This window comes from Vipera berus (genome assembly GCF_964194415.1).
Source record: "Vipera berus genome assembly, chromosome: 3".
In the NCBI taxonomy this organism is placed as follows: domain Eukaryota; kingdom Metazoa; phylum Chordata; class Lepidosauria; order Squamata; family Viperidae; genus Vipera; species Vipera berus.
Genome location: NC_138204.1, coordinates 56,948,557 through 56,976,377, shown reverse-complemented (window position 1 = coordinate 56,976,377; position 27,821 = coordinate 56,948,557). Strand labels below are relative to the sequence as shown.

Below are 27,821 nucleotides of genomic sequence, written 5' to 3'. Positions count from 1 at the left end.
GTAATACAATTGCCTAACAGAAGATTTCAAAATCTGTGGCATTATATATAGTCTAAATATTAAAAAACAGAAAAATGAAGTAGCTATGAAAGAAATTTCACAGGGAGCATAATGTTAACTTAAAGCTTGCTGCACTGCCAAGAAAGGGAATTGAAAGAATCTCATAGAAATTCCATACTTTGTGTGCTACCATAAAGATATTAACTCCATTATCTACAGTAAGCACATATAGATTAAAGCCATTGTTTCACCTCTTACCTGATTTGTCTAGCTAGCAAAAAAGAATGGGGACAGTGACAGCAATTCTACCGTCTGCATCTCATCATTTTTTCTTATTTTTCCTCATGTAGTCCCAATAATTTATGAACAGACTCTTATATATGCAACAAGAGTAAGTCAACATTTTCCACCTATAATTTCAATATGTTGCTTGTGCACTTCCAGCATGAAGATGGGATAGATCTGGAGCACATGATTGAGGAACAGGGACATTGTCAAGTTTGAGATGATTCTAGATAACGTGTCCTAGAATCAGCATAGTTCATTTTGACAAACAGGCAAGCCCAAATAAATGTCATGGGGTGTTAGCTTCTGCTATAGGCGTAATCTCAGATTCTTGGGCCTTAGTATTAATGTACAAGGGAGCTGCTATATCATAGATTTTTAGAACCAGTTTAGGATAGTAGCTAAGATGCTGGGCTAAAAACTAGGCAAGTATAAATTCTGATCTATCCTGAGATATAAATGCCAGCTGAGTGATTTTGGGTTAGTCGCACTTTCTTAGACAAACATACCTTACAGGGCTCTTGTGAGAAAAATACTCAGGAGCATTAGGTACGTATGCTGCCTTAAACTGTTATCAGAACAAAGGTGGAGTGAAAATTTAATAAACGAAACAGACTTTACAATCCATGGCATCTTCACTATTCCTATGAGTTTATGTCGCTATATAAAGAAGGGAAGGAAGTTGAATTCCTATCCTGCTAAAAATACATTAGAATAACATTGTTATTACCAAATGTTGCTTTCTGTTTTTGGGAGCAAACAAAAGGGGAAAAAGACTGAACCTTAACAGGTATCACTCATATACAATAATATAGCCAAAGATAGCAGGTACCTGACTTCATTTCAAAGTAAATAAACTATTCATTATGATATAAACAAAAGGTCCTTTGTAATGTTGTAAGTGAAGTAATTATTACCATATAATGAAGGCCTCTATTTAAAGAAGATCACTATTATTTGTCAAAACAAATGCTATAATAAAAAATTTCAGAACCTAAGATCTTTTCAAAGGTTGTATTGTGCTGCATTTCCTCTAGTGATACTCTGTACAGCAGTATCTTCCATACTAAAGAAACAAGGGGTTGTTCCCTGCTTTTGTTCTTTTTCCATACCTGTACTTCTACCTGATAAAGCAATACTGCACTTTATTTCTTTGAACTGATGTCTTCTTCCACAATTATGTATATCGCTTGGTTTTCAAAATGCCTGTTTGTGAGCCATTCAGTTATGTATTGAATCAGTTACCAATAAAACACATTGAGTTGCCTAAAGATGGACTTCACAGGGAACATCTGTAATACATAGAACAGAATATTAATCTTTGAGAGCAAATAGCACTAGCAAATAGACTAGATTTAACCTTAGGTTAGACATCATGCAGCTGAAGACTGGAAAATAGATTTGGCTGCAGTTTAAATCTAGTACTTTATCTCTCCTCTACCTCATCTTTGCCTAATGCTTATTATAAAGGTTAAATTACAAATATTTTATATTAAAATAATGACATGTAAATATTATATGCTACATTCACTGGTATGTGACAGCCAGTTTGGTGCAGTGGTTAAAGATCTGGCCTAGAAACTAAGGGACGGTGAATTCTTGAACTGTATTAGGCTTGAAAGCTGGCTGAGGGACTCTGGATCAGTCATTCTCTCTCAGTGCAACTCACCTTACAGGGCTGTTAAGGGAAAATAGGGCACAGCAGTATTAGATATGTTCACTGTCTTGAAATATATATATATGAAAAAGGATAAATATACAATAACAATATGTCACATCCAGTATTCAGTGCATGAACAGAGGGTTTTTTTTTGTCTCCTGCTCCTTCCTTTCTGTGTGCTCCAAATATAATTGTGAAGGTCTTCCGAACTTTTAAAGCAGGTTGGAAGGCGCACAGGAACAGGATAAGAGAAAGAGAAAGATGGAGTGAAAACACATCTTCTGCATAATCTGACATCTTCAAATGAATGAGGCATTTTACTATGAAACAGGTTATTTCTGAATAGCTCTGTCCGTGTGTGTGTGTGTGTATTTCACACGTCCAGCAACTTTATTAAACTACTCAGAGTCAATAGCAAAATATTGTCAAGATTCAAGTTGACAACGAACGACAACATTCGTGAAGCCCACGCAGTTTTTGCGCGATAACGCTTAATCCGAACGGCTTCCTTCCTGCACGAACTCGTCAAGAGAGACGGAGAAGCCCGGGCAGTTACCTGCGGAACCTCTCTCCCCGCCTTCCTCCGACAGGATTCAAAAACTACGTATCCCACAATGCCAAAGGAGTCAGAGGCGCGCGGCAATATATATTTTTTTGTGTGCGCATGTTCCGCCGCTCAGAAGTCCGCCCCGTAGGGCGGGAACCTCAGTTGGGGTTGGTTGAGATTGCTGTCGTTTATATTGAGTTCGAGGGTCAGAGGGCGCGAAGGTGAGCGGCTGCTGTTGGGGACTCGTGGTGCTGAGGGATGGGGTTGACCGGGGCTGTCCTGGGGGCGGGGGGCGCGGGGTCTTATTGACTGGGGAATGTCTGAGGGGCAAGGATGGGAAGGGCCTGCCGGTTGGGACTCGGACGGCCTAAGTGGGCCCTGAGGCCAAGATTGGGGGGCGCGGTGTCGGATGCATTGGGGGGGATGGAGCTCGGCCCGCCGTGACGGATTTTACGCATCCCCGCCGATTCCTGGGCTGTGGAATTGCCAGCTTCCCTTGCTGGTGCCGGTTGGGTCGGACGGGGGGCGGAGGTTTCAGAAGCTCAGTTAACAGAACGAGAGAAGCGATGATTTGGGAGGTGGAGGTAGAAGGGAAGCCTCGATAAGGCCTGGCTGGCAAGTTGCGCTGGGGATGGAGGTGCTGGATTAGTAGTCGGTGTGATTTACGGCAGCGTTTCCCAACCTTAGGAACTTGAAGATGCGTGGACTTCAACTCCCAGAATTCCCCAGCCAGCTATGCTGGCTGGGGAATTCTGGGAGTTGAAGTCCACGCATCTTCAAGTTCCTAAGGTTGGGAAACACTGATTTACGGAGCAAAAAGGGAACCTAACTAACTCACAGGATGTACTCTTTAAAGACCTGGAAACAGAAATCTGGTTAAAATAGATCTGTTACTATACTGATTGACAAATGTGAGCTTGCATTGTGTTAAATATGCCAAACTAAACATCTAATAATCTAATACAAGATTTTTAGATTATAAGGAATGTGCTTGTTCCGAGATATAGGTTAATGCCAAAAGTCTTTATGTGAATTTATCAGTTTTAGGGGCAAGACTGTTCTTCCACCCCTTGTGCTTTGCTCCTGAAGCTAGCAGAGTTCGCTAAAATTCAGACTGGGAGAATAAAAAGGACAAATAATGGAAAGGCAGTTGCTCAGGTTGATTGGTAAGAGCTGAGTTAAGACTTCAACCAAGAAGTGATACAGATGGTTGTTTTTTTTTTGTCATCGCTGGGGTAAACACATTAAAAATCAAAAGTCTGTCAGAGTGAAGTCTAGAACTCAAAAATGATAGGCACAGTAGAGATTGGTAGTTTGTTAGACTTGTTTGTCTGCCAGTTGGTGGAAAAATACCATGCTAATGGTTTTTCTTTTAAATAGTAGCTTATTTTCTGCTGCAATAAACTGAGTATTTGGGGCTGTACGTTGGAAAATAACAAGGATAAATATGTGGATAGATGTAGATACACGCTCTTTGAAAGAAAGTATGTTTCTGGAGAAATGCATTGATGAAGGTACTGTCACTGAGTAGGCTGCAGTCCTAAAGTCTTTATTAGGCAGTACATCTCATTACCAGTAGGATCTCCCTGACATTGTATTCACAGGATGTACTCTTTAAAGACCTGGAAACAGAAATCTGGTTAAAATATATCTTGTTACTATACTGATTGACAAATGTGAGCTTGCATTGTGTTAAATATGCCAAACTAAACATCTAATAATCTAATACAAGATTTTTAGATTATAAACCGATTCCTCTGCAAATAATTGCCTGTCCACCACTTTAAAGAAGAGTTAAGAAAAAAAATGTCCATTTGGTAACTCTCTAGGCCAGGGGTAGGAAACCTCTGCTCTTTTATGACTCATGGACTTCAACTCCCAGAATTCCTGAGCCAGCATGGCTGGCTCAGGAATTCTGGGAGTTGAAGTCCATGAGTCATAAAAGAGCCGAAGTTGCCTACCCCTGCTCTAGGCCTTCCAAAATTATCCCTTGAATATGGTATAAGTGCTCCTAGAATAGATGTTATGTTATTAGAAATCCATGTGGAGAAGGATAAGCTTTTACTTGTGACCAAATAATTATTTTGTGATTTAAGGACAAAGTATTGTGTGTATCTTGTGGTTTACATACCGGTAAGTCATCTGATTAGCCATCGTGCATTTTTCTTGTATCATGTCATGATCATTGTTTCCCACTGATAAGTTCTTGCTACACAAGTATATTCTTACGTCAAATCTTCCTTTTCTGATGAACATTGAATTTAGGTTATATATTAAATTTACGTAAGGGTTTATCTCATCATAAGCCATGTGCGCACTGGGTTATGTTAGTTGACAGCCATTGCACTAAGATATATTGTGGCTTGCTGTTTTTCCAATCACATATTTTGAGGATCCATTCATTGTAGCTTATTTATGAATAAGCCATTATGGCTTGTTCAAATGAAGTTAAAATCTTGACCAGTATAATTTGTAACCATTACCATTTTAAATGATTGTAGATATAGTATATTCTAGAGAAAACTGACTATTTCTTTCTACCAAAACCTGTTAAAAATACCTTAGGGGTCTTTTAGCTAATATATTTATATACCATTATCATTATAGTATGTGCTGTACTTGATGAAGAATCTAACTATAGCACCTGATCATTCAGGGCTTCAATATTTTACTCTTCTGTCATTTAAATCCAAACAGAAGAAAAGATATAACAGTTGATACTCTTTTGCTTGGACTATATACAATTCTCCCCTAAACAGTCATCATTCATGTATTTTTCAGTTTCTTCATCCATTATGATTGTTTGATTTGGATTATTCTTGAAACATTTTGCAGCTACTTTACAAACTTCAATATCTAATCAAGAAGCATGTCTTTGTATCTAGCAGGATGTGAGTTTTATATCATTGCAAGCCTTTTTTTCACTTAAAATATCAGCTATAACCTTCAACCATGTTTCTTTAGATTTAAGGATCAGTCTGAAATTTGCTTCCTCGTTTGCCAAGAAGAACTTCTTTACAGCACCTTCTATTAGCATTTGGTTAGACTTAGATGAGGTAATCACATACTGTATTCACATACTGTATTCAACATTTGGCAGTTGCTTTGCCTGGAATTTTGCCTGGAAGCTTAACATTGCTTTGCCTGGAATTTGTCCTGGTCTGAAGTGGCTTCTTAATGACAACTGATAAATCTTCTGTATTTTAGTGAGATGTGTCATACAAAGTAGCTGTCATTTCTGGTTAATATTAACAGGAATTTCAAACTGTATTGTAATTGTATTTCTCTTCCAATGTTGTATAACTTAAAAAAAATGCTATCTACATTTGCGCATCAAGAAGAGCCATGTTTTAGGGAGCTACTTTATACGGATTACAATGTAGCTAGTCTGTCACTCCTAAAAAGGAATTGGAATAGTTTACAATTATACAAATGTGTCTTTAGTATTATTTAAAAATAAAAAATGGCATACAGTATTCACTTTACATGCTATACAAAAAGCAGTTGAACAGAAATATGTAACAGCTAATTACTGAATATAAAATATTGCCATGAATGTTTGATATGAATATTAATGACAACTTGGGGAATAAAATCTTAGATATATTAGGAAACAATATTTTTAAAATCGTATTTGTGTATCTACTCATCTCAAATGAAAGTGACTCTGAGCAGCATACAAATATGCAGAGTTGTTTTCACCCCATATTTTGTAATGTACCTTCCTTTGGATTGTAGTGGTTGATATTCGTCATTGGATGAAAGTTGTCAATATTTGGGTGTTGCTATTGTAGGAGTCTAGTAACTATAAGCACAGAACTTTAATAATAATGACATTAATTTATTAAACTTGCATGCTGTCTGATTCACAGTGATTTGGGATGGCTCAAAACACATAAAGGAATTATAGTAATTAAGATAAGATAGATAAGATAACCTTTATTGTCATTTTTTTACTGTGGACACAATGGCACACATCAAAAATGAAATTTAGTTATAATGTAGAAAATGGGAAAAAACTTGGTGTGGATGCATATATTTTTTAACAAAGTACTATAATAGTCTTTCAAATCTATAATAAATTTTTTAATTTAGTTATAGTAGTTAAATTAATAAGACCAACTTTCCAATTATCATGACTCTGGCTAGCTAACAATAGTTAAAAACCTAGAAACATAATAAATAGATAATCAGTAGCCAAGATAAACCATGAACAAAAATCTATGCAATATCTTCTAACATCTGTACCATATGTAATGGTTCTGTAGCCAGATGAGTAGGCCGGGCAATGCTGACTGACCGGCTGAGGAGGGGGGAATCATGACTGGGGGGCCTCTGACAAGCCTCATGGCAGCGGCATTGGCAGCCCCCTCACCAGGCCCATTTTCCCGTCTGTTGCTTGGCAAAAATCCTGCACCCCCGCGCCCTCGATTGGACTCATGTAGCACCTTCTTTCCAGCTCCACCGTGGTCCTCTGTCACTTCCTCTGCCGCCGCGTGCAGTCCCACAAACAAAAGAAGTTTGTGGGCAGTCCCACAAACAAAAGAAGTCGTACTAAAAAAGTTCAATCAATTCCAACTTTGTAAGATTTTTTTCCCCCCGCGAGAAGTTGGAATTGATTGTTGAACTTTTTTGGTCCCACTTCTTTTGTTTGTGAGACTGCACACGGCGGCAGAGGACTGGGTGCCACAGTAGAGAGATGAAAGAGCCACATGCAGTTCCGGAGCCGCAGGTTGCCGGCCCCTGGTCTAGGCTGTACTGAAGTGTGCTTTTAAATTTAGCTGAACATGTGTAAATCCAGGGTTATACCCAAACCAGAATAAATTTTGTTCAATATACAGTAATACAGAACTTTGTATCATATGTGAATGATTTTTTTTATTCCTAAAATTAATCTGATTTTGAGAGGGTAGGAGAAAGGAATAAGGTTCTTGTACTACTTCAAAACATGTGTACTTCCACACATTTTAAATAAAAGGCTACAATTTCAAATACACTTGTCCATATTGCTTCATTCTCAGGGCCAAGGGTTGAGTGGAAAATCTATTGTTACTTTTCAGAGCTGTATCAGTTTGATGAAATGCGTATACAAAGTGGGAGATGGCCTACAGTGAAGTGGCCGTGTCCCAGGAAGGAGGAAGCACATTCCAAGGTGGGGGCAAAACAAGAGACAACAGAGCTTGGAGCTGGATTGGAGATAGAAGAAGAGATTTAGGATAGCCATTTCCTAAAATCTCTCAGTATATCCATTAGGGTGAGAGTGGTATAACTTTAGCAAGATTCTATCTATGCCGTGTGAATAAATAACTGAATTTTGGCTAGATTGTTCTGTGTCATTCTTGAGCTGGGCTTGACAAGAACAAATTCAGATATGACCCACATGAGAGATCACAATCAAATATAAATTTTATTTCTCTTATCATTTTCTAAGCTATTAAAATAAATACAGTGCAGGGACATACAGCTGACTACTTCATTTTTTTGTAGAAAATGCTTGGAGAGAGAGAGAGAGAGGAACTCTGTCTTTTGGCCCAAGCTCTGTATAATAGGAGAAAAGTTTGTGAACTTTTTAGAACTATCTATAGTCACGCAGTATTGTGACCTGCAGTAAATTTAAGATTTTTCAAAATTATATGAATAGGTGAAGAGATTCTGGTTAAATGAATAATATCCAATATACAGTCAGACCTGAAGAAGCTTCTTGGGTAAGGTGAAACATTTTCAAGGAAAAAAACCAAGAAAATCCAGTTGCCTTTTGAAAAGCACCTTTGGTACAGACGTGACCTGAATGTTTGAGAATCACCATAGACAGTCCCTTCTTAGAAAAAGTAATAATGGTGCAGTATTTTCACCATCTGTACCCTATCTGTCTATGGTTTGACTAGACTTCCAAAGTCTTGGAAGTTATTTTGTAGCCCTTTTTAGTCTTAGGAATATCAAGAATGATGGTGGATTGGATGCCACAAGTTCTCTATTAAATGGTGGAACACTTGGGTGTAAATACATCTTAATATCACTTAAATCTAAATTTATAATTTAACAATACAATGAAGTAAAAGGTTGCAAACTTTTATTCTAATTTGATAGCATAGATGGCTTGCTAATAGTATTTTCTACCTAAGGTGGCTGAAGAAAAGATAGATGCAATTTTGGATTGCATCAACTGAACTACATTTTTAAATAATTTGAGGTAATAGTTTCAAGAGACCTGGTGGTACAGTGGTTAGAATGCAGTACTGCAAGCTACGTCTGACTCCCGACTGCCAGCAGTTTGGCAGTTTGAGTCTCACTGGCTCAAAGTTGGCTCAGACTTCCATCCTTTCAAGGTCGGTAAAATGAGGATCCAGATTGTTGGGGACAATATGCTGACTCTGTAAACTGCTTAGAGAGGGCTGTAAAGCACTGTGAAGTGGTATATAAGTTTAAGTGCTATTTCTACTTTGTTCTGCAATGATCAGACCCTAATCTTGAATACAGCATCCAGTTTTGCACTCCACAGTTGAAGATGACTCAGACAAACTAGAACAGCTTCAGAGAAAAGCAACAAGGATGATCAGGGGAATAGAAACTAAATTCCATGAAAGAATTGGATATATTTAGCCTTGAGAGAGGAAAATTGAGAACGTTTACAATAAGCACTCCTCAAATACCTTAAAGGGTATCACAAAGAAGGAAGTCAGGCCTTGTTCTCTATAACCTCAGAATACAGGACATGATGTAATGGATTTAAATTATAGAAAGGCTGTATCAAGTTGAATGCTGGTAATAATTTCAATAAGAGCAATTTTACAGTAGAACCAATCCTTCACGGGATGTATTCAAGCAGAAGATGGACATCATCTGTCATAGAACCTTTAATTTGGTTTCTGGCACAGGATGGGGTTGGACTTGATGGTCTGAAAGATTTGAACTTAATGACTCTGTGAATGTTGTTATATGCAGAGCATGTACATATCATGATTTAAACATGTCTTTTACAATTATTACTAGTTCAGTCATATAGTCATTAATGCAACTTTTTCAAACCCTGATTCCAGTGTTGTTGTATTATAATCTAGCCATCTGAAAAGGATGTGATTTGTCCTAAAAATTGTGGGTAGGGGTCCAATAATATCTAAAACTGAAAAATCATTGTCTTAAGCTTGCTCGTGCAATTTGTGTTGGATGGCTTGAGCAGTGCCAGGCACATAATGCCATAAGGTAAATGTTCTGGTCCTGAGTTCCTATTTTATAAATCATTGCTGTGGAGGCAGTACATGTGTGCTATTATTAACTAGACTGATTTGTATGATTTAAGGATTGTATTAATCACATTTCTATTGGAACTACTATTTTGAAATGTGGTTCAAATTGACAGCAATGATCAGGGTGTCTTTTTATTTTCAATCCCACTGTCTCCCTAAAGAGTTCAATGTAGCATTCTTGATCCATTCTATGTTGTATCCTTCTGGGAGGTTTAGACCTGAGTTCATAACTGAATGGAGTTTTAAACCTGCATTTCCCTGGTTTATGTACAATGCTCCTCCCATTATAACACATTGGTTGGTCCTAATAATTAATTCTGAACTTTACCAACCATTGTATTACCGTAGTATTTAGTAGTCTGGTTTACTGATGGTTACCAATCTCAGTGGATGTCCTCCTGATACCCAGTATATTCTGGTTGGGGTGGAGGTTAACACTGTCCTTAAAGAAAATTGTTTTGCCAGCATGCATTTGGGAGGGACATGTATAACATACAATCTGCCATCATTTTGTTTCCATTTTTTCTTTCTCTTAGTCTTCTTCTTTCTCCCCCCCCTCCCCCTCCCCTCCCCCTTCTTCCTCTCCTCCTCCCCCTCCTCTCCTCCTTGGGAGTGCCCTTTAGTTAGTGTTGACTCCTGGCAACAGGCCTGGAGTAGTTCTGCAGTTTTCTTGGCAACATTTTGGAACTGGTTCACCATTGTCTCCTTCCTAGGTTGAGGGAGTGGAGTGGTACAAGGTTACCCAGCTGGCCTCATGCCTAAAGAAGGACTAGAACCTTTCCAGCTTTTAGCCTGGCACTTTAACTACTACACTAAACTGGCTCTCATGTCTCTTTTAGTAATTTGATTATTACACAGATAGTGCTCAACGTATAGCTGTATTGGAGCCTCCCCATTATGCTTACAAATGGTGATGGCCATTAAGCTATATGGCCTTGCTTATTGACTCCTATCCCCTGATTTCCCTGATGCAGTCGTTAAACAACTTTGCAGGTTGTTAAGCAGAGCATGTGTGCTTTAGGTTGGGGGTGGGGTCCTGGGAGGCTTAGTGCAGACTCACTTCTATCAGACCCGTATTTCTCAAGGTCTCCCCATCCCCTGAGACACCCCATGCTTTGCTTGCCAACTGTCCCCATAGCTCTTGAGTCTGCTTCCCCTCCCCAGGTCCCTACAGGCCACCCCCCCGTCACTGTCCCTGCAAGGCTTAGGCCTCCTCCCCACTAATCACATAACACTTGTTTACCTTTTGAAGATCTCTGTAGCTCTAGACTAGGGGTGTCAAACTGCTGAGCCGCAGGCCGGTTTCATCATACTGAAGCCGCCCCACCCACCCATTGCTGGCAATGCAAAAAGAGTTGTGATACATCGTGTCACGTGACGAGGTGAGTTTGACACCCGTGCTCTAGACTGCTGAACTGAGTACGTTAATTAAGTAGAATGGATTGCTTTGTCACACGGTTGTGTGACAGATTCAAGGTGCTGGTAATGACCTATAAAGCTCTAAATGGCTTGGGTCCGGATTATCTAAGGGAATACCTGCTGCCGGCATCAACTTCCCATCGTCCTGTGCGCTCCCACAGGGAGGGCCTTCTTAGGGTACCGCCGGTCAAGGAATGCCGGCGGGTTATTCCCAGGGGAAGGGCGTTCTCTGTGGGCGCGCCGGCCCTTTGGAACCAACTTTCCACGGAGCTTAGGACTGCCCCCGACCTTCGCTCATTTCGCAGGGACTTGAAAACCTGGTTTTTTGAGCTGTCTGGCCCAGACTGAGGGGTTTTAATTATTTATTAATGGGGTTTTAGTTTAAATTCAGGGACTTAATTTAATCTTAGTTTTAATCGATTTTAACTTTGTATGTTATGTATTTTTAATTTTTCCCTGTAAACCGCCCTGAGTCCTACAGGAATAGGGCGGTATACAAGTTTAAATAATTATTAATTAATTAATTAATTAATTAATTCTGGAAATGGCTGCCGTTTTTTAAGGGATCACAATTCAAGGTAGCTGCTTGGAAAATGGTGGTCACCTCCAGAATCATGGCACACAGCCACATGATGAAATGATCCATTCTGTTTCCTTAATCCAAACTCTGGAGATTTTCAAAAGATAAGTGAGGAGGAGGAAGTTATGGAGCCTGGTGGGCTGGGAAGCAGGCTCTAGGTCCACAGGGATCTGGTGGGGAAGGATGGTGGGGGAGATATGCAGTGGGTGGGTTGGCACAGTGCCCCTGTGATTGGTTGTAAGTATGAAAAACTGCAGGGCCGTTACAGCAGCTATAACTTTGGGACCAGGTCCAAAGTTGGTTTTAGGAAATCTGCTTTAACTTTGAAGAGTTGCTAAGTGACTAACTAAGAGGACTACATGTAGCTGTATTTTTGTTACTTTGTTAGCTGTCTTGGATCCTATTGATGCAGAAATGGTAGAAGTGCTTTAAATAAGTGATGTGATTAATAGAAGCTAATTTCCAACTTTTGTTCAAATAGATGGAAGTAGTATTTCCTAAATAACATTAAAATGAAGAAGTCTGTATTTGTAGAGTGATTCCAGTTTTTTTTTTCTTTTGAAGTTCCAGATGCTACTAGGTGTTCAATGATCGTACTTCTCGGTTCAACAGCAGCAAGGCTTCACCTCAGATTATTCCCAAGATTGAGGACTCCTCTGCTCTCCTTTCTGTTATTTAGTGTTTTCCAGAGGTACAGCTCCACTAAAACCGGGAAACTGGCTTCTCACGGCTTTGCTTCCATGGCAGCAATGTCATCCTTTCCCCCACAGAGGTATCATTACTTCCTAGTGTTGGATTTTGAGGCCACGTGTGACAAGCCCCAGATCCACCCTCAGGTAATTATTTGGCTTCAACTTGCTTCTCCTTTCATAAAGGGAGTGGTGGGATAGAAAGACTTTTGCATTCTGTTCTGTATTACCTCACATATCTTCTGAAGGATGGGGATCATTCTCACTATATAAAATGGATACGGTATTTGAGAGACCAACATGATTCCAGAGAAAGTGATGTTGCCTTTTGTTTCTTACAGCTCCTCCTTATGTTTTCCCTTGCAAATTGATAATCCACTTTATAATTTCAAGTTGTATGAGGGCCACATGAAGGATTTCTGCTTTTGTGCCTTCCATGCTGTGATTTTCTGAAAAGGAATTTGGTGTTCTTTCCATTTTCTATCTAATTTTCCCTGGTAATAAACTTTGCAAATGACATAATATGTGGTGTGACCATGCATCCTTATTTACTGGATTCTGCAGAACAGCTAAGAATAACGACATCCCTTCTTTTCATTAGTTGCACTTAGATGCTAAATTACAAGCCTAAAGGTTTTTGTATTGCTTTAAAATTAAGTTCCGGATGTTTCCACTTGCAGGATAAACTAAGATTGTACTACTGTTTCTACCAAACCTCAAACGGGCAGTGCATGTCTTTTTGAAAATCTGTTAGAAACTACATAATTTGATCTATTTTTCTCTACTGCAAGGTTCCAATTTTCTACTACTAAAAATAATGATTCTTCATATACAAAGTAACATTGTTTAGGTTTAGCTGATTTCCTTAATCTGTTCTCATTAAACATGTTTTATTTACCAAGCTTCAGGTAAGAATTTTGGCAAGGATGTTGGGAGGTGGAATGGGAAGGAATATTTGCTACTATATTTGGAGGCAATATAGGGCCTAAAAAAATATGATAACACTTTTCCTATTGATTACTATAAGAGTGAGAGACAAAAATCCACCCCGTACTATCATGCTCTTGTTTTTAACCTTTAATTGTTGTTAATCTTAATTTCAATACTTTTAATGTTTTTTATATGTACTGTATGCTTTTATACCATTGTAGGCCATCCAGAATCACTTGTAACGGTGACATGGGCAGCATATAAATTTAATATATAAAATAACTAGAAATAATAGTGAATAATGCATATGCATCTTCCAGTTTTTCTACAGCAAAGCAAATCAGTATTTTAAAAAATCGAAGAGAACGTTTTTTTGTATCTTGCATTAGACTTGCTTAATTTTACTATTATTTTGAATTGCTGCGAGGACTTCTAGTTTCACCTTTTAAGATTTTGAATTGGAAAACATTGTTAAATAAAATTAGACTTTCAGGTATTATGGTGATGACTACTTGCAGTTCTGGGTTTAAGTGGAGCTGTGATTCGTGCACTGATTTTACCTTGCAATTTTACCACTTTGTGCCAATATTCTTAGTCAGCGTGTCACTTTTGACTGAAAAAATTCTTCTTTTAGTGTGCATAAAAAATTGAAGTATTTTTGAAGTATTTTTAAACTTCACGAAAGCCTTTACCTGAAACATTGCTATGTTCTAATGGGACAATAGTGTCTGCATTGCGAAGGAAAGAGCTCAGATGTCTTTCCATTTTGTGATAGTTTCATCCAGTTTTAGAAATCAGTCATGGGCCATAACCTTGTTACAATTGGAGGGAACAAGAGATAGGAGGCCTGTGGTTTTCATTAACTTATTTCCAATAACTGCAGAAAAACTGAAAGATATTTCTTATTATTTTTGCTGCCAATTTCAGCTCCTTTTTCCAGCTCCTCTTTCTAGTTTAGTTTGAAGAGTATCAATAATCTTGTGCTCTCCATTATTACGTTTGGATCAAAAACTAGATAAACTTCTGAATACGTGGCTGTCTCTGTAGTAGGTTATTCTATTGAAAGCAGCTTACCTGAAAGAAAATGAAATTTTACTTTTGTTTTTCAAATTTTTCTGTAATCCTGAGGATTTTGAGGGAAGTGCTGTTGATTGTTTAAAACTAATTTTACAGAAATATTTTAATTTTCCCCGCAAAAACCTGTCGAAAGTTACGCATTGATATTACTACAGTGTTGTGGGATATGGGCTTGGTCTGCATCATTTTGATGTAAACCCTGAAACATGTAGAACTAGGTTTACAGCTGGTAGTAAAATGGAGCATGAGTAGAATATAATTACTGTAGTTTTAAAGAGCTATATCCCCCATGTCCTTCCTGTAGTATGTAACAAGATGTACTATATATTTTGAAGGTAAGATTGCTCATTAAAGCTGGAAATTGTTTGTTTAGATTTCTTCAGGAACTGTCTCTATGTCATTGCCTGATCATGTAACTGTATCCAGGAAAATCAGCTTATATTTGTATAAAAACTTGTAGAGGCACTAAAAATAACTTTATTCACAATATATTGCTAAAAATACGAACTTGTTAAATATTTTTTTCTTTACTGCTGTCTTCTTTAGTGTGAACCTTGAGAGCACATTTAGAGAAAGCAGCTGATAGGTGAATGACTCAGGGCTTAACTAGCTTGTGATTTAAATGAAATAAGAAATAGAGGGCAGGGTTTTAGAGCACTGCATCAAGCTCAGTTCGAAGAGCAAACACCTGAACTAGCTAGGTTCTGATCTGTAAATGTCGAAAGGGGTTCAGAAACACTTGTCTGTGGGAAAATCAGAATCCGAAATTGTCCTGATGTCTTTAAGAATAAAAACCAGGAGTTTACTTAAGAATGGTATATGAGATCAGGGCCAGAGTTTGAATATAAAAATGAAGATCGAACACAGTATTTATGGAATCTGAAACATTTATTTTAGCATCATGCAGACCAGCAATAGCTATGCTGGTGGGGAATTCTGGGAACTATCTAGAGGTTTATCTATGTTAGAGAAGGTTTAAGTAGATGGAGGTTGAATGTAAATACAATACAATGTCCTGCTGGACTATTAACTGAAAAATAAAGTCACTAGCACCAACTCTTAAAATTTTACTGTAAAAATAAAGTATTTTATGAGGATTTCAAATAAATTTATTCCAAACAATCCCCCCTGCCAAATTAAATCTATTCCTTAACAGAGATGGTGTGATTAAACTTGCAATGGAGATAAGAGTACTGTCCATCCAATTTGCTCTGAGCGAACTTGTAAAATGTACAGTCATGCTCGAAATTGTTGGCACCCCAGAAACTTTTCCAGAAAATCAAGTATTTCTCACAGAAAAGTATTGCAGGAACACGTTTTGCTATACACAGGTTTATTCCCTTTGTATGTATTGGAACACAACAAAAAAGGGAGGGAAAAAAGCAAATTGGACATAATGTCAAACAAAACTCCAAAAATGGGCCAGACAAAATTATTGGCACCCTTAACTTAATATTTGGTTGCACACCCTTTGGAAAAAATAACTGAAATCAGTCGCTTCCTATAACCATCAATAAGCTTCTTACACCTCTCACCCGGAATTTTGGACCACTCTTCTTTTGCAAACTGCTCCAGGTCTCTCTTATTGGAAGGGCGCCTTTTCCCAACAGCAATTTTAAGATCTCTCCACAGGTGTTCAATGGGATTCAGATCTGGACTCATCGCTGGCCACTTCAGAACTCTCCAGCGCTTTCTTGCCATCCATTTCTGGGTGCTTTTTATTTATTTATTTTTTATATTTATTTTAATTCCATTTTATATCCATTTATATTTTTGACGTATGTTTGGGGTCATTGTCCTGCTGGAAGACCCAAGATCTCGGACGCAAACCCAGAGACACTGGGCTCTACAGTGCGACCCAAAATCCTTTGGTAATCCTCAGATTTCATGATGCCTTGCACACATTCAAGGCACCCAGTGCCAGAGGCAGCAAAACAACCCCAAAACATCATTGAACCTCCACCACATTTCACTGTAGGTACTGTGTTCTTTTCTTTGTAGGCCTCATTTCATTTTCGGTAAACAGTAGAATGATGTGCTTTACCAAAAAGCTCTATCTTGGTCTCATCTGTCCACAAGACGTTTTCCCAGAAGGATTTTGGCTTACTCAAGTACATTTTAGCAAACTGTAATCTTGCTTTTTTATGTCTCTGTGTCAGCAGTGGGGGTCCTCCTGGGTCTCCTGCCATAGCGTTTCATTTCATTTAAATGTCGACGGATAGTTTGCGCCGACACTGATGCTCCCTGAGCCCGCAGGACAGCTTGCATTCCTTTGGAACTTGTTTGGGGCTGCTTATCCACCATCTGGACTATCCTGCATTGCAACCTTTCATCAATTTTTCTCTTCTGTCCATGACCAGGGAGATTCGCTACAGTGCCATGGGTTGCAAACTTCTTGATAATGTTGCACACTGTGGACAAAGGCAAATCTAGATCTCTGGAGATGGACTTGTAACCTTGAGATTGTTGATATTTGTCCACAATTTTGGTTCTCAAGTCCTCAGACAGTTCTCTTCTCCTCTTTCTGTTGTCCATGCTTAGTGTGGCACACACAGACACACAATGCAAAGACTAAGTGAATTTCTCTCCTTTTTATCTGCTTTCAGGTGTGATTTTTATATTGCCCACACCTGTTACTTGCCCAAGGTGAGTTTAAAGGAGCATCACATGCTTGAAACAATTTTGTTTACCCACAATTTTGAAAGGGTGCCAATAATTTTGTCCGGCCCATTTTTGGAGTTTTGTTTGACTTTATGTCCAATTTGCTTTTTTTCCTCCCTTTTTTGTTGTGTTCCAATACACACAAAGGGAATAAACCTGTGTATAGCAAAACATGTGTTCCTGCAATACTTTTCTGTGAGAAATACTTGATTTTCTGGAAAAATTTCTGGGGTGCCAACAATTTCGAGCATGACTGTATTTACTGATTACAGGTAATCCTCAACTTACAATAGTTTAGTGACAACCGCATCAAAGTTCAAAGTGACAATGACACCAAAAAAGTGACACTTATGACCATTGCAGCATCCCCATGGACACGTAATCAAAATTCAGAAGCTTGGCAACTGACTCATATTTATTATGGTTGCAGTGTCCCAAGGTCATTTGATCACCTTTTGCGACCTTTTGACAAGCAGAGTCAATGGGGAAACTAAATTCAGTTAATGACTTTGTCATTAACTTAACAACTCAGCATCAGAGCCCTGGTCCTTCAGGTCCAGAGGGAGCGTGTAGTCACCCTGGCCGTTCTTTCCCAACTGTTAGGGAAGTTGGTTTCCTGCATGGGAATAGTCCCATGGGCCAGACTACATTCCAGGGACCTGCAATGGTTTTTGCTCCCATTTCAGAGACTGGACACCAGCTCTGAACCAAAGGGTAAGGGTTCCTTCTCAGACCCTAAACTCCCTCGAGTGGTGGACCTTGCCAGCGGTAGCCAGGGGCTCTTTGTTCCAGGAGCCCGTTCGGATCACCCTGACTACGGACGCTAGCCTGTTTGGCTGGTGGGCGCATCTAGGGTCTCAGTTGGCTCCGGGCCGGTGGTCCTGGTCCAACCTGAAGCACAACATAAATTGGTTGGAGCTCAGAGCCATACATCTGGCCCTATGCCACTTCCGCAACAGGGTGGTTAGACAACATGTCCTGGTCCTCACGGACAACATAACGGCAAAAACCCATGTGAACCGGCAAAGGGGTACCCATTCCAGGTCCCTTATGGCCGAGGCCCAACTGTTGGGCTCTTGAGCAGAGACCAACCTCTCATTACTCAGGGCCGAGCACATCTCGTGGGAGGCAAATTAGCAGGCGGACTTCCTCAACAGGTCGACAGTGGCTCACTCTGAATGGCGCCTGCATCCCGGTCTCTTCGAGAAGATATCGGAGAGGTTAGGTTGGCCAGTACTGGATCTGTTCGCTTCTCTGGCGAATTCCCAGCTCCCGATGTTTTCCTCCCAGTTCCCCTCTCTGGAGGCAGAGAGGACGGATGCCTTCCACAGCCCTTGGCCCGGGGGCTTGCTGTATGCCTTTCTGCCTCTCCCTCTGATCCCGGCAGTCATCTGCAAGTTACTGCAAGAGCGGGCAGAGGTGATACTTGTTGTACCACACTGGCCAAGACGGCCGTGGTTTGCCGACCTTGTGTGTCTGTCAATCTCTCCCCCGTGAAGGATTCCTCCAGATCATGTTCCACTCAGCCAGGGAGCTCTGCATCATCCAGAATCCCAGTGGCTCCAGTTGACCATCTGGTACTTGAATGGTGGCTCCTGACACATGAGTCTTATTCATTGGAGGTAATTACGATGATTCAGGCCTCCAGATGGCCTACAACAAACAGGATCTGTGACTCCACTTGGAAGAGTTTCTGTAGTTGGTGTGATAAGAACCAGTTAGATCTTTCAGCTATTACTATCCCAAGGATCTTGGACTATTTATTGGAGGGGCTTAACAAGGGCTTTGCGCCCAATACCATCCGCCGACAAGTAGCAGCTCTCTCCACCGTATTTACCTGGGGCAATTCAGAGCCATTGGCTCAACATCCTATGGTACGCTCATTTCTCAAAGGAGTGACCAACACCACACCTCCAGTGGTTCACTGGTATCCCTCTTGGGTTTTGTCACGGGTCTTGCAGGCCCTTACCTCTCCTCCATTTGAACCCATCAGGACCTGTACTCTGCGGTTCTTGACAAGGTGGCCTTCTTGATAGCCGTCACGTCGGCTAGACGCATTTCTGAATTGGCAGCTCTCTCTGTCAGACAGGACTTATGCATTTTTCATGCTGACAGAGTGGCCCTTCAATTGGATCCCTCCTTTATTCCTAAGGTCAATACCTTGTTTCATACAGCGCAGGAAGTCATTTTGCCAGATTTTTGTCCTCATCCATCTCTTGCCTTGGAACGGCAATGGCACAATCTGGACGTCCACAGGGCTTTGCGCCACTATATTAAGCAGACAGCGTCTTTTCACAAGTCGGAAGCCCTCTTTGTTTCCTTTTAACCCTCTACTATGGGGTGGAAGGTTTCTGCCTCCACTATAGGCACGTGGATCAGGGCTTGTATTGCAGGGGCGTGCCAATCTCATTCCCTGTCAGTTACCAGGCGTATCACTGCTCACTCCACTCTTAGTGCTGCAACTTCTGTGGCTTGGGCGCCACAGGCATCAATTGAGGACATTTGTAGGGTGGCGACATGGTCCTCACCTTCCCCTTTCGTGAGGCATTATAAACTGGATAGGTTTGCCTCTGCAGACACCTCATTTGGCTGGAGAGTGCTGCAACAGGTAGTGCCACAGGGTGGGACACAGGCCCAGACTGATTCCCTCCCATAGGGACAGGGCAGCTTTGGTATGTCCCATTCGTGGATTCTCCATCTATCATGCTGGAGAAGGGCCGTTGTCTTACCTGAACACCTTTTCTCAGCATGATGATGGAGAATCCACACCCACCCCTTAGTGTCCGTCAGGTCCTGTGTCAGGGGTATGGGAGCCAACATGTTGGACTGTTGTCGTTTGCTTCGCCTTCGTCTTGACTGGGAGGTGTCCTGGCTCCTGGCCCTGGTCAGGCATGGCAAGTTTGACTGACTTAGTCTAATTGGGCAGGAAGACGGAGTTAACCCATCCGTGGATTCTCCATCATCATGCTGAGAAAAGGCGTTCAGGTAAGACAACGCCCCTTCTGGAAAACTAGACTCCCCCTTTCCCTCACAATATTAAGGTGTTCAAAAGTGCAGATGGAAATTATCTAGTTACAGTTTAATTTATTAAAAAAAAATCTGCTTTATCAAAAGTGCTATGAGTTTGTAAAAAAAGCCTTTCACACCATGACTGATTTTCCTTACAGATTCACTTAATAGCTTGAAATCTGAAATAATAGAAAATGTTAAGTGCAACAGCACAAAAATGCATTTTTCCATAGAGGTTTTTTTTTTCTTATGGCAGTGCTAGTTGAATTAATATTCAGTAGTATTAAGACTAATAGTTACATAAAGCAAGTTTGGAGCAATTTAATAATAAGAGACTAAAAAGAAGAAAGTCCTAGCTGATACCTAAGTGCTTCAAGAATTTTAGAGCCTTATGCTCAGAAGGTATCCAATTACCCTGACTCTACTCCAAATTAAGTGATTACAGGGTCATAAACAGAGAGGGTTCTTTTATATTCAGAAGGTACATAGATTTATCTATGTATTATTACTTGTAGCAGTTGTCTTGATTGAAAAGCACTTCTTTTCTGTTGGTAGCTTTGTGTAGTTTGCCTGGTCTTAACCTTTCATTTAGACATTGGAATTATTTTTTATTATTATGGTTCATCGCACAGTCAGCCTGATGTGTAGACCGGATTTGGCATTTTTATCCACCTATTGAGTCCTTCCCAAGGATCTGGGATAGGCAGGAATTGATGTTTCATGATGTTAAAGGTATCATCTCGGGATGTAAGCTATTCCAGGTAAAGTTGCCTTTTGCAGTTGAGTGATGGTGTTTTTGTCATTAGCAGTGGTGTTCAAGTGGTGCTCCAGTTGTTTTGGCATTGTACCCAAGGCACTTATTACTATTGGTACTTCCTTTGTTTTCTTTTGTCACAATCATTGTATTTCTATTTGCAGATCTGTAGTTTGTTATCTTCTCCAGTTCTTTCTCTTCTCTTCTCCTGTCTTCAGGTATTGCCACTTCCTCTGTCCAGTCTTGTTTTGACTTTCTTACCTATAGTTGTTAGGTCTGTGGCAGGTGCCTTTCTGCTTGAATTCTAAAATTCCAGAGCACTTTAGCTTCTTCATTTTCTATTACTTTTTCTATTTTGGGCTCCCACCAGTTTTTGCTTGCAGGCAAATAGTATTTTCTTGCAGAACTTCCAATTACAAAGGCCATTTTGAAAGCACCATAAAATTATGTCTCAGCCCTCCTGGATAAACCAGATAAGAAACACAACATGATGTGCTAATTCTACTTTATTGTAAGGCTACATTAACAGAATCTTGCAAGTCTGAAGGCGCAGACTTGCCACCACCTTCTTTAACTGCCTGAACAATTGAGAGGGTCCTTCCTAATTTTTTTCCTGTTATTCCCATTGGGTGCTCCTGACCTCTTGTCTGAATATTTCCTAGGCAATATCTTGTTTCCCAAGGTCATCTACACATTCCATTCCTTTGTAATTGTTCATATATATATCTTGAAATTCTTGTTGGCAGGCCTCTTGCCCGTGGCTACAGAATTACTTCCAGAAACTTCATTATGCCCTGCACATTGTTGTTGTTGTTAGCTGCGAAGTCGTGTCCGACCCATCGCGACCCTATGGACAACGTTCCTCCAGGCCTTCCTGTCCTCTACCATCTTCTGGAGTCCATTTAAGCTCACGCCTACAGCTTCAGTGACTCCATCCAGCCACCTCATTCTCTGTCGTCCCCTTCTTCTATTGCCCTCGATCTTTCCCAGCATTAGGCTCTTCTCCAGTGAGTCCTTCCTTCTCATTAGGTGGCCAAAGTATTTGAGTTTTAGCTTCAGGATCTGGCCTTCTAAAGAGCAGTCAGGGTTTATCTCCTCTAGGACTGACCGGTTTGATCGCCTTGCAGTCCAAGGGACTCGCAGGAGTCTTCTCCAGCACCATAGTTCAAAGGCCTCAATTCTTTGGCGCTCAGCCTTTCTTATGGTCCAACTTTCACTGCCATACATTGCAACTGGGAAGACCATAGCCTTGACTATACGCACTTTTGTTGACAGGGTGATGTCTCTGCTTTTTAGTGTGCTGTCTAGATTTGCCATGGCTTTCCTCCCCAGGAGCAAGCGTCTTTTAATTTCTTGGCTACAGTCCCCATCTGCAGTGATCTTGGAGCCCAGAAAAATAAAATCTGTCACTACCTCCATTTCTTCCCCATCTATTTGCCAGGAATTGAGAGGGCCAGATGCCATGATCTTGGTTTTCTTAATGTTAAGTTTCAACCCAAGTTTTGCACTCTCCTTCTTCACCCGCAACAAGAGGCTCTTTAGTTCTTCTTCACTTTCTGCCATTAGAGTGGTATCATCTGCGTATCTTAGGTTGTTGATATTTCTTCCGGCAATCTTAATTCCAACTTTTGATTCATCTAGCCCTGCCTTTCTCATGATGTGCTCTGCATATAAGTTAAATAGGCAGGGTGACAGTATACAGCCTTGCCGGACTCCTTTCCCAATTTTGAACCAATCAGTGGTTCCGTGTCCAGTTCTCACTGTTGCTTCTTGACCCGCATATAGGTTTCTCAAGAGACAAATAAGATGGTCTGGTACTCCCATCTCTTTAAGAACTTGCCACAGTTTGTTATGATCCACACAATCAAAGGCTTTAGCATAGTCAATGAAGCAGAAGTAGATGTTTTTCTGGAACTCCCTAGCTTTCTCCATGATCCAGCGTATGTTGGCAATTTGATCTCTAGTTCCTCTGCCTCTTCGAAATCCTGCCTGTACTTCTGGTAGTTCTCGATCCACATACTGCTGAAGTCTAGCTTGTAGGATTTTAAGCATGACTTTACTAGCATGAGAAATGAGTGCAATGGTGCGATAGTTTGAACATTCTTTGGCACTGCCTTTCTTTGGAATTGGAATGTAAACTGATCTTTTCCAATCCTGTGGCCACTGTTGAGTTTTCCAAATTTGCTGGCAAATTGAGTGTAGCACTTTTACTGCACTGTCTTTTAAGATTTTGAATAGCTCAGCTGGAATACTGTCACCTCCACTAGCTTTGTTGTTGCTCAGCTTTTCTAAGGCCCACTTCACTTCACATTCTAGGATGTCTGGCTCGAGGTCAGTGACCAACTCATTGTGATTATCTGGGACGTTAAGCTCATTCTTTTTTTTTTTTTATTGAAAAGTTTTAAAAATACAGTTTTCCTTTATAAAACCCCCTTCCCCCTCCCTCCTCCCCTCCCTACCTCCCCCCTTCCCCCCCTCCCCCCCTCCCTCCTCCCCCCCCACCTCCCCCTAACCCCCCTCCCCCCCCCGGACTTCCCAGAGCTAAATACAAGGTATATATATATAAAAAAGCAATCATAAACTACCATATACTAACAACTATAAATTCTAAAATCCCTCACTCTCTAACTTATATAGGATCAAACAAAACTTAGCATTATTAAATATATATAGAAGACAAAATAAAAAAAGAAAAAAGAAAACGAAAGAAGACTTATTCAAATGCTAGATAAAACTTCTTGACCCTATACTTATTCTGGATAAACTCAATCCATTTTCTCCATTCCATAATATAATGTTCTTGCGAGTAATCTTTCAAATAGGCCGAAATCTTCGCCATCTCTGCCAAGTCGGAAACCTTTAAAATCCACTCTTGTATAGTCGGCAGTTCCTCTTTCTTCCAATATTGACCTATCAAAAGTCTTGCTGCCGTAACTAAATTCAACATCAACTTAGAGTCCACAACTGTAGCGTCAACAATTATTCCCAACAAAAAAAATTGCGGACAAAACTTTATCCTCCGTTTAAAAATCTTCTGCATATTCCACCAGACTTTTATCCAAAAAGCCTTGACCTTTTTACATGTCCACCATATGTGAAAATATGTTGCCTCTTCATCACCACACCTCCAACATTTAGGCTGATAATTCGGATACATACTTGCAAGTTTTTTAGGATCTAGATGCCATCTATAAAACATTTTGTAAAAGTTCTCTCTTAAACTTTGAGCTTGAGTGAATTTTACATTCCTCACCCAGATCTTTTCCCACGTGTCCATTGTAATAACTTCCTGAATGTTTTGGGCCCATTTTATCATACAATCCTTAACAAGCTCTGTTTCTGAATCGATCTCTATCAATGCAAGATATATCCGTTTAATATGTGCTGGTCCTTGATTTCTAATTTGTTTTATCAAATTTTCATCAGTCGTTGCAAATCCATTTTTTTGGTCTTCTTTCCACCTGGCCTGTAACTGAATATATTGAAACCAAGTCTGAACAACCTTCTCTTCTCGCAAGGAACTATATGATTTCAAGCACCAAATATTCCTTTCCAAACTTAAAATTTCCTTGTAAGTAGTCTCATCATGTTTGAAACCAGCATGTATATTTTCTATTGCGTGTTTTGGGATTGCCCACAATGGTATCTTGCTGCTTAGCTTATGTCTATACTTCTTCCAAACTCTCAGCAATGCCTGTCTTAAAATATGCATCCTAAACACAGTATCTACCTTCTTATCATACACCAAATATGCATGCCAGCCAAACAACAGATCATGGCCCTCAAGATTTAATAACCTCGATTGTGTCAAATTAATCCAATCACTTATTCCTACTAGTGCAGCAGCTTCATAATATAATTTAAAATTAGGCATTTTAAGGCCACCTCTCTCACGAGTATCCTGCATAATCTTAAGTTTAACTCGTGGCTTTTTCCCTGCCCACACAAATTTATTGATACCACGCTGCCATTCCTCCAAGTTAGAGTCTTTCTTAAAAATCGGTATCATTTGAAATAAGAATAAAAATTTGGGCAGGACATTCATTTTCACTGCTGCAATCCGTCCCAACAAAGACAATTGCAATTTTTCCCAACTCTCCAGTTCTTTTTGAATTTTCCCCCATAACTTTTCATAATTATTTTTATATAGCTTTGTATTAGAGGGCGACAAAATCACCCCCAAATATTTAACCCTTTTAACAATCTCAAATCCAGTTAATCCTTCTAGGAGAGCCTTCTGCGAAACTGTCATATTTCTAACCAAAATTTTAGTTTTCTGTATATTTACTTTAAATCCAGAAACCTTCCCATATTGTGTTATTATCTCCATCAGGTCCACAACAGAGTTCTCTGGCTGGGTCACTGTAACAACCAGATCATCTGCAAATGCTCTCAATCTGTAATCCTGATCTCCAACTTGTATCCCCTTAATTTTTTCCGAATTCCGAATCTTAACCAATAATATCTCTAATGTTAATATAAATAACAAGGGCGATAGCGGACAGCCTTGCCTTGTGCCCTTCTCAATATTACATACTGTTGTCAAACTATTGTTAACTATGATTCGGGCAGTTTGTTTTTGGTATAATGCCCTAATCGGTTGTAAAAATTTTTCCCCAAAATCCATTTTGTCTAAAACTTTCAACAAAAATTGCCAGTTCAATTGATCAAAAGCCTTTTCAGCATCTAAAAAGATTAGCGCAGCAGAGATCTGGTTGTGCCTTTCCAAAAACTCTAACACATCAACTATATGTCTCACATTAGTTTTCATTTGTCTTCCACTAATAAACCCCGTTTGGTCCCCATGAATCACCTGTTGCAGAACCCTCATCAGTCTATTAGCCAAAACCTTAGCAAATATCTTATAATCTGTATTTAAAAGCGATATCGGTCTGTAATTTTTAACTAAAGTAGCATCCTGGTCTTCCTTCGGAATCAAAGAGATAAAAGCTGTTCTCCAAGACGGGGGCACCTTTCCCCCCCTCTGGATTGTCTGGAACAGTTCCTTTAACGGTTTTATCATCTCTAATTGCAAGTTTTTATAATAGGCCGCAGTCAAGCCATCAGTGCCTGGTGCTTTATCCACCTTCAGTTCCTTAATAGCTGTAAAAATTTCTTCTTCTGTAATCAGTTGGTTAATCCCCTCTTTTTGTACTTGCGTAAGAACCGGGATGCTAGCCTTCTCCAAATACGTATCAATATCTTTTGCATTAATGTCCTCTTTAGTATATAATTTCGAATAAAAATCCACAAAAGCATCCTTAATAAGATTCTGTTGATACACAACCCTTCCTTTATGCTCAATCTTATCTATATTAGATGCCCTTTGTTTTTTCCTCAGTCTATAAGCCAACCATCTGCCTGGCTTATTAGCATTGCAAAAAGTATTATGCCTAGCAAACCGCAGATTGGTCGCCACTTGATCAGCCATTAATTTATCAAATTGTCCTCGTAACAGTCTAATAGCCTCCTTGATCTTCACCTCCTCTGGGTTCAAAATCAAAGCCTTTTCTTTTTCCTTTATTTCATTCTCCAGTTCTTTCCTTCTAGTTTCCACTGCACGTCTATGTCTATTATTCATATATATCAACACCCCTCTCATATAGGCCTTGCTAGCATCCCAAACCATATCCATAGAGGTACCCTTATTCATATTCATCTCAAAAAAATCCTTCATCCGCTGTTTGCATTCTTCCACATTTCTCTGATTTCTAAACAAATTCTCATTTACGCGCCATGAGCGTCTATCTCCTCTTTCCTTATCAATCTCCAACCACACTGGACTGTGATCAGAGATAATTCTTGCACAGATTTTCACCTTTTTAGTTCTCAAAAGAAGATCATTAGTCAACAAAATAAAATCAATCCTCGAAAAAGATTGGTGTCTATCAGAATAAAATGTATAATCCTTCTCCCGCAAATGTCTCTCACACCAAATATCTCGCAATTCCAGGTCATCCTTCATTTCAAAAAAAGATTTAGGCAGTCTAGCATGACTTGGAATGCGTTTAAAGGCTCCAGCCTTATCCAACTGTACATCCATAACTCCATTCCAGTCCCCCATAAAAATAAAGGATTTATAATCCAACTGGGTAAGCTTTGTATGAAGTAAACTAAAAAAGTCAGCTTGTTGTTGATTTGGAGCATATAATCCAACTAAAAGCGTCTTTTTACCTTCAAACAACAGCTCGATCATAACATATCTTCCATGCTTATCTGCTTCAATTAGGTCCGCTGTTAAGGCACTTTTAACATAAACAACCACTCCATTTTTCTTATTCTCTGCAGAAGCAACAAATTGCGTACCCAGCCTCGAGTTCAATAAATACTTTTGATCCAAAACTCTAATATGCGTTTCTTGCAGGCATATAACATCTATCTTAAATTGTTTTAAATATTGAAAAACTTTCTTCCTCTTCTGCGGTGAGTTTAGTCCATTAACATTCCAGGTTAAAAATTTAGTTGCCATGTATATCCTCGAGAAGCTCTTGGACCACAGCTTTGATAGGACTGGTTACTTTAGGCCGTGCTCCTCCCACAGCTTGGCTATGAATGCGATGTGAAGAATCTGAAGACTTTTGCTGATCTTGTTCTTTTATTTTCTTTGCTCGTTTTAAAGCAGCACGCGTCACTCTTTGCTCTCTAGGATCATCCAAAGAGATTGTAGCTTGATCTCCTCCAGCACCATTTTCCTCTGTTTCCTCCTCTTGTTGTTCTTCTTCTCCAGATCCCTTTCCAGCTTCCAGGAGCGTTAATGGGGTTGCTTTTAAGACATTATTGTAGAAATCACGTGCTTGTTTCACAGTAATCAGCCTATACCTTTTACCTTCATACATCACCATCAGCCCCTCTGGAATCTCCCATCTGAACCTTATATCTCTTTGCTTGAGCTCTTGCACAAGAAATGTATAGTCCTTTCTTCCCCTTAAAATCCTTGGAGGAATTTCTTTTAAAACCAAGACTTCT

At 39.8% G+C, this 27,821-nt stretch overlaps 1 protein-coding gene across 1 annotated transcript in view; it reads left to right on the top strand.

Moving 5' to 3' along the window:
- The first annotated feature begins 2,641 nt into the window (after positions 1 to 2,641).
- Positions 2,642 to 27,821, top strand: part of ERI3 (ERI1 exoribonuclease family member 3) — a 249,715-nt gene continuing 224,535 nt past the window's right edge. The window contains exons 1-2 of the mRNA XM_081322277.1: positions 2,642 to 2,713; positions 12,300 to 12,571. Coding sequence (XP_081178403.1) covers positions 12,323 to 12,571 — 249 coding nt within the window. The 5' untranslated portion in view covers positions 2,642 to 2,713; positions 12,300 to 12,322. The remainder of the gene's footprint in view (positions 2,714 to 12,299; positions 12,572 to 27,821) is intronic.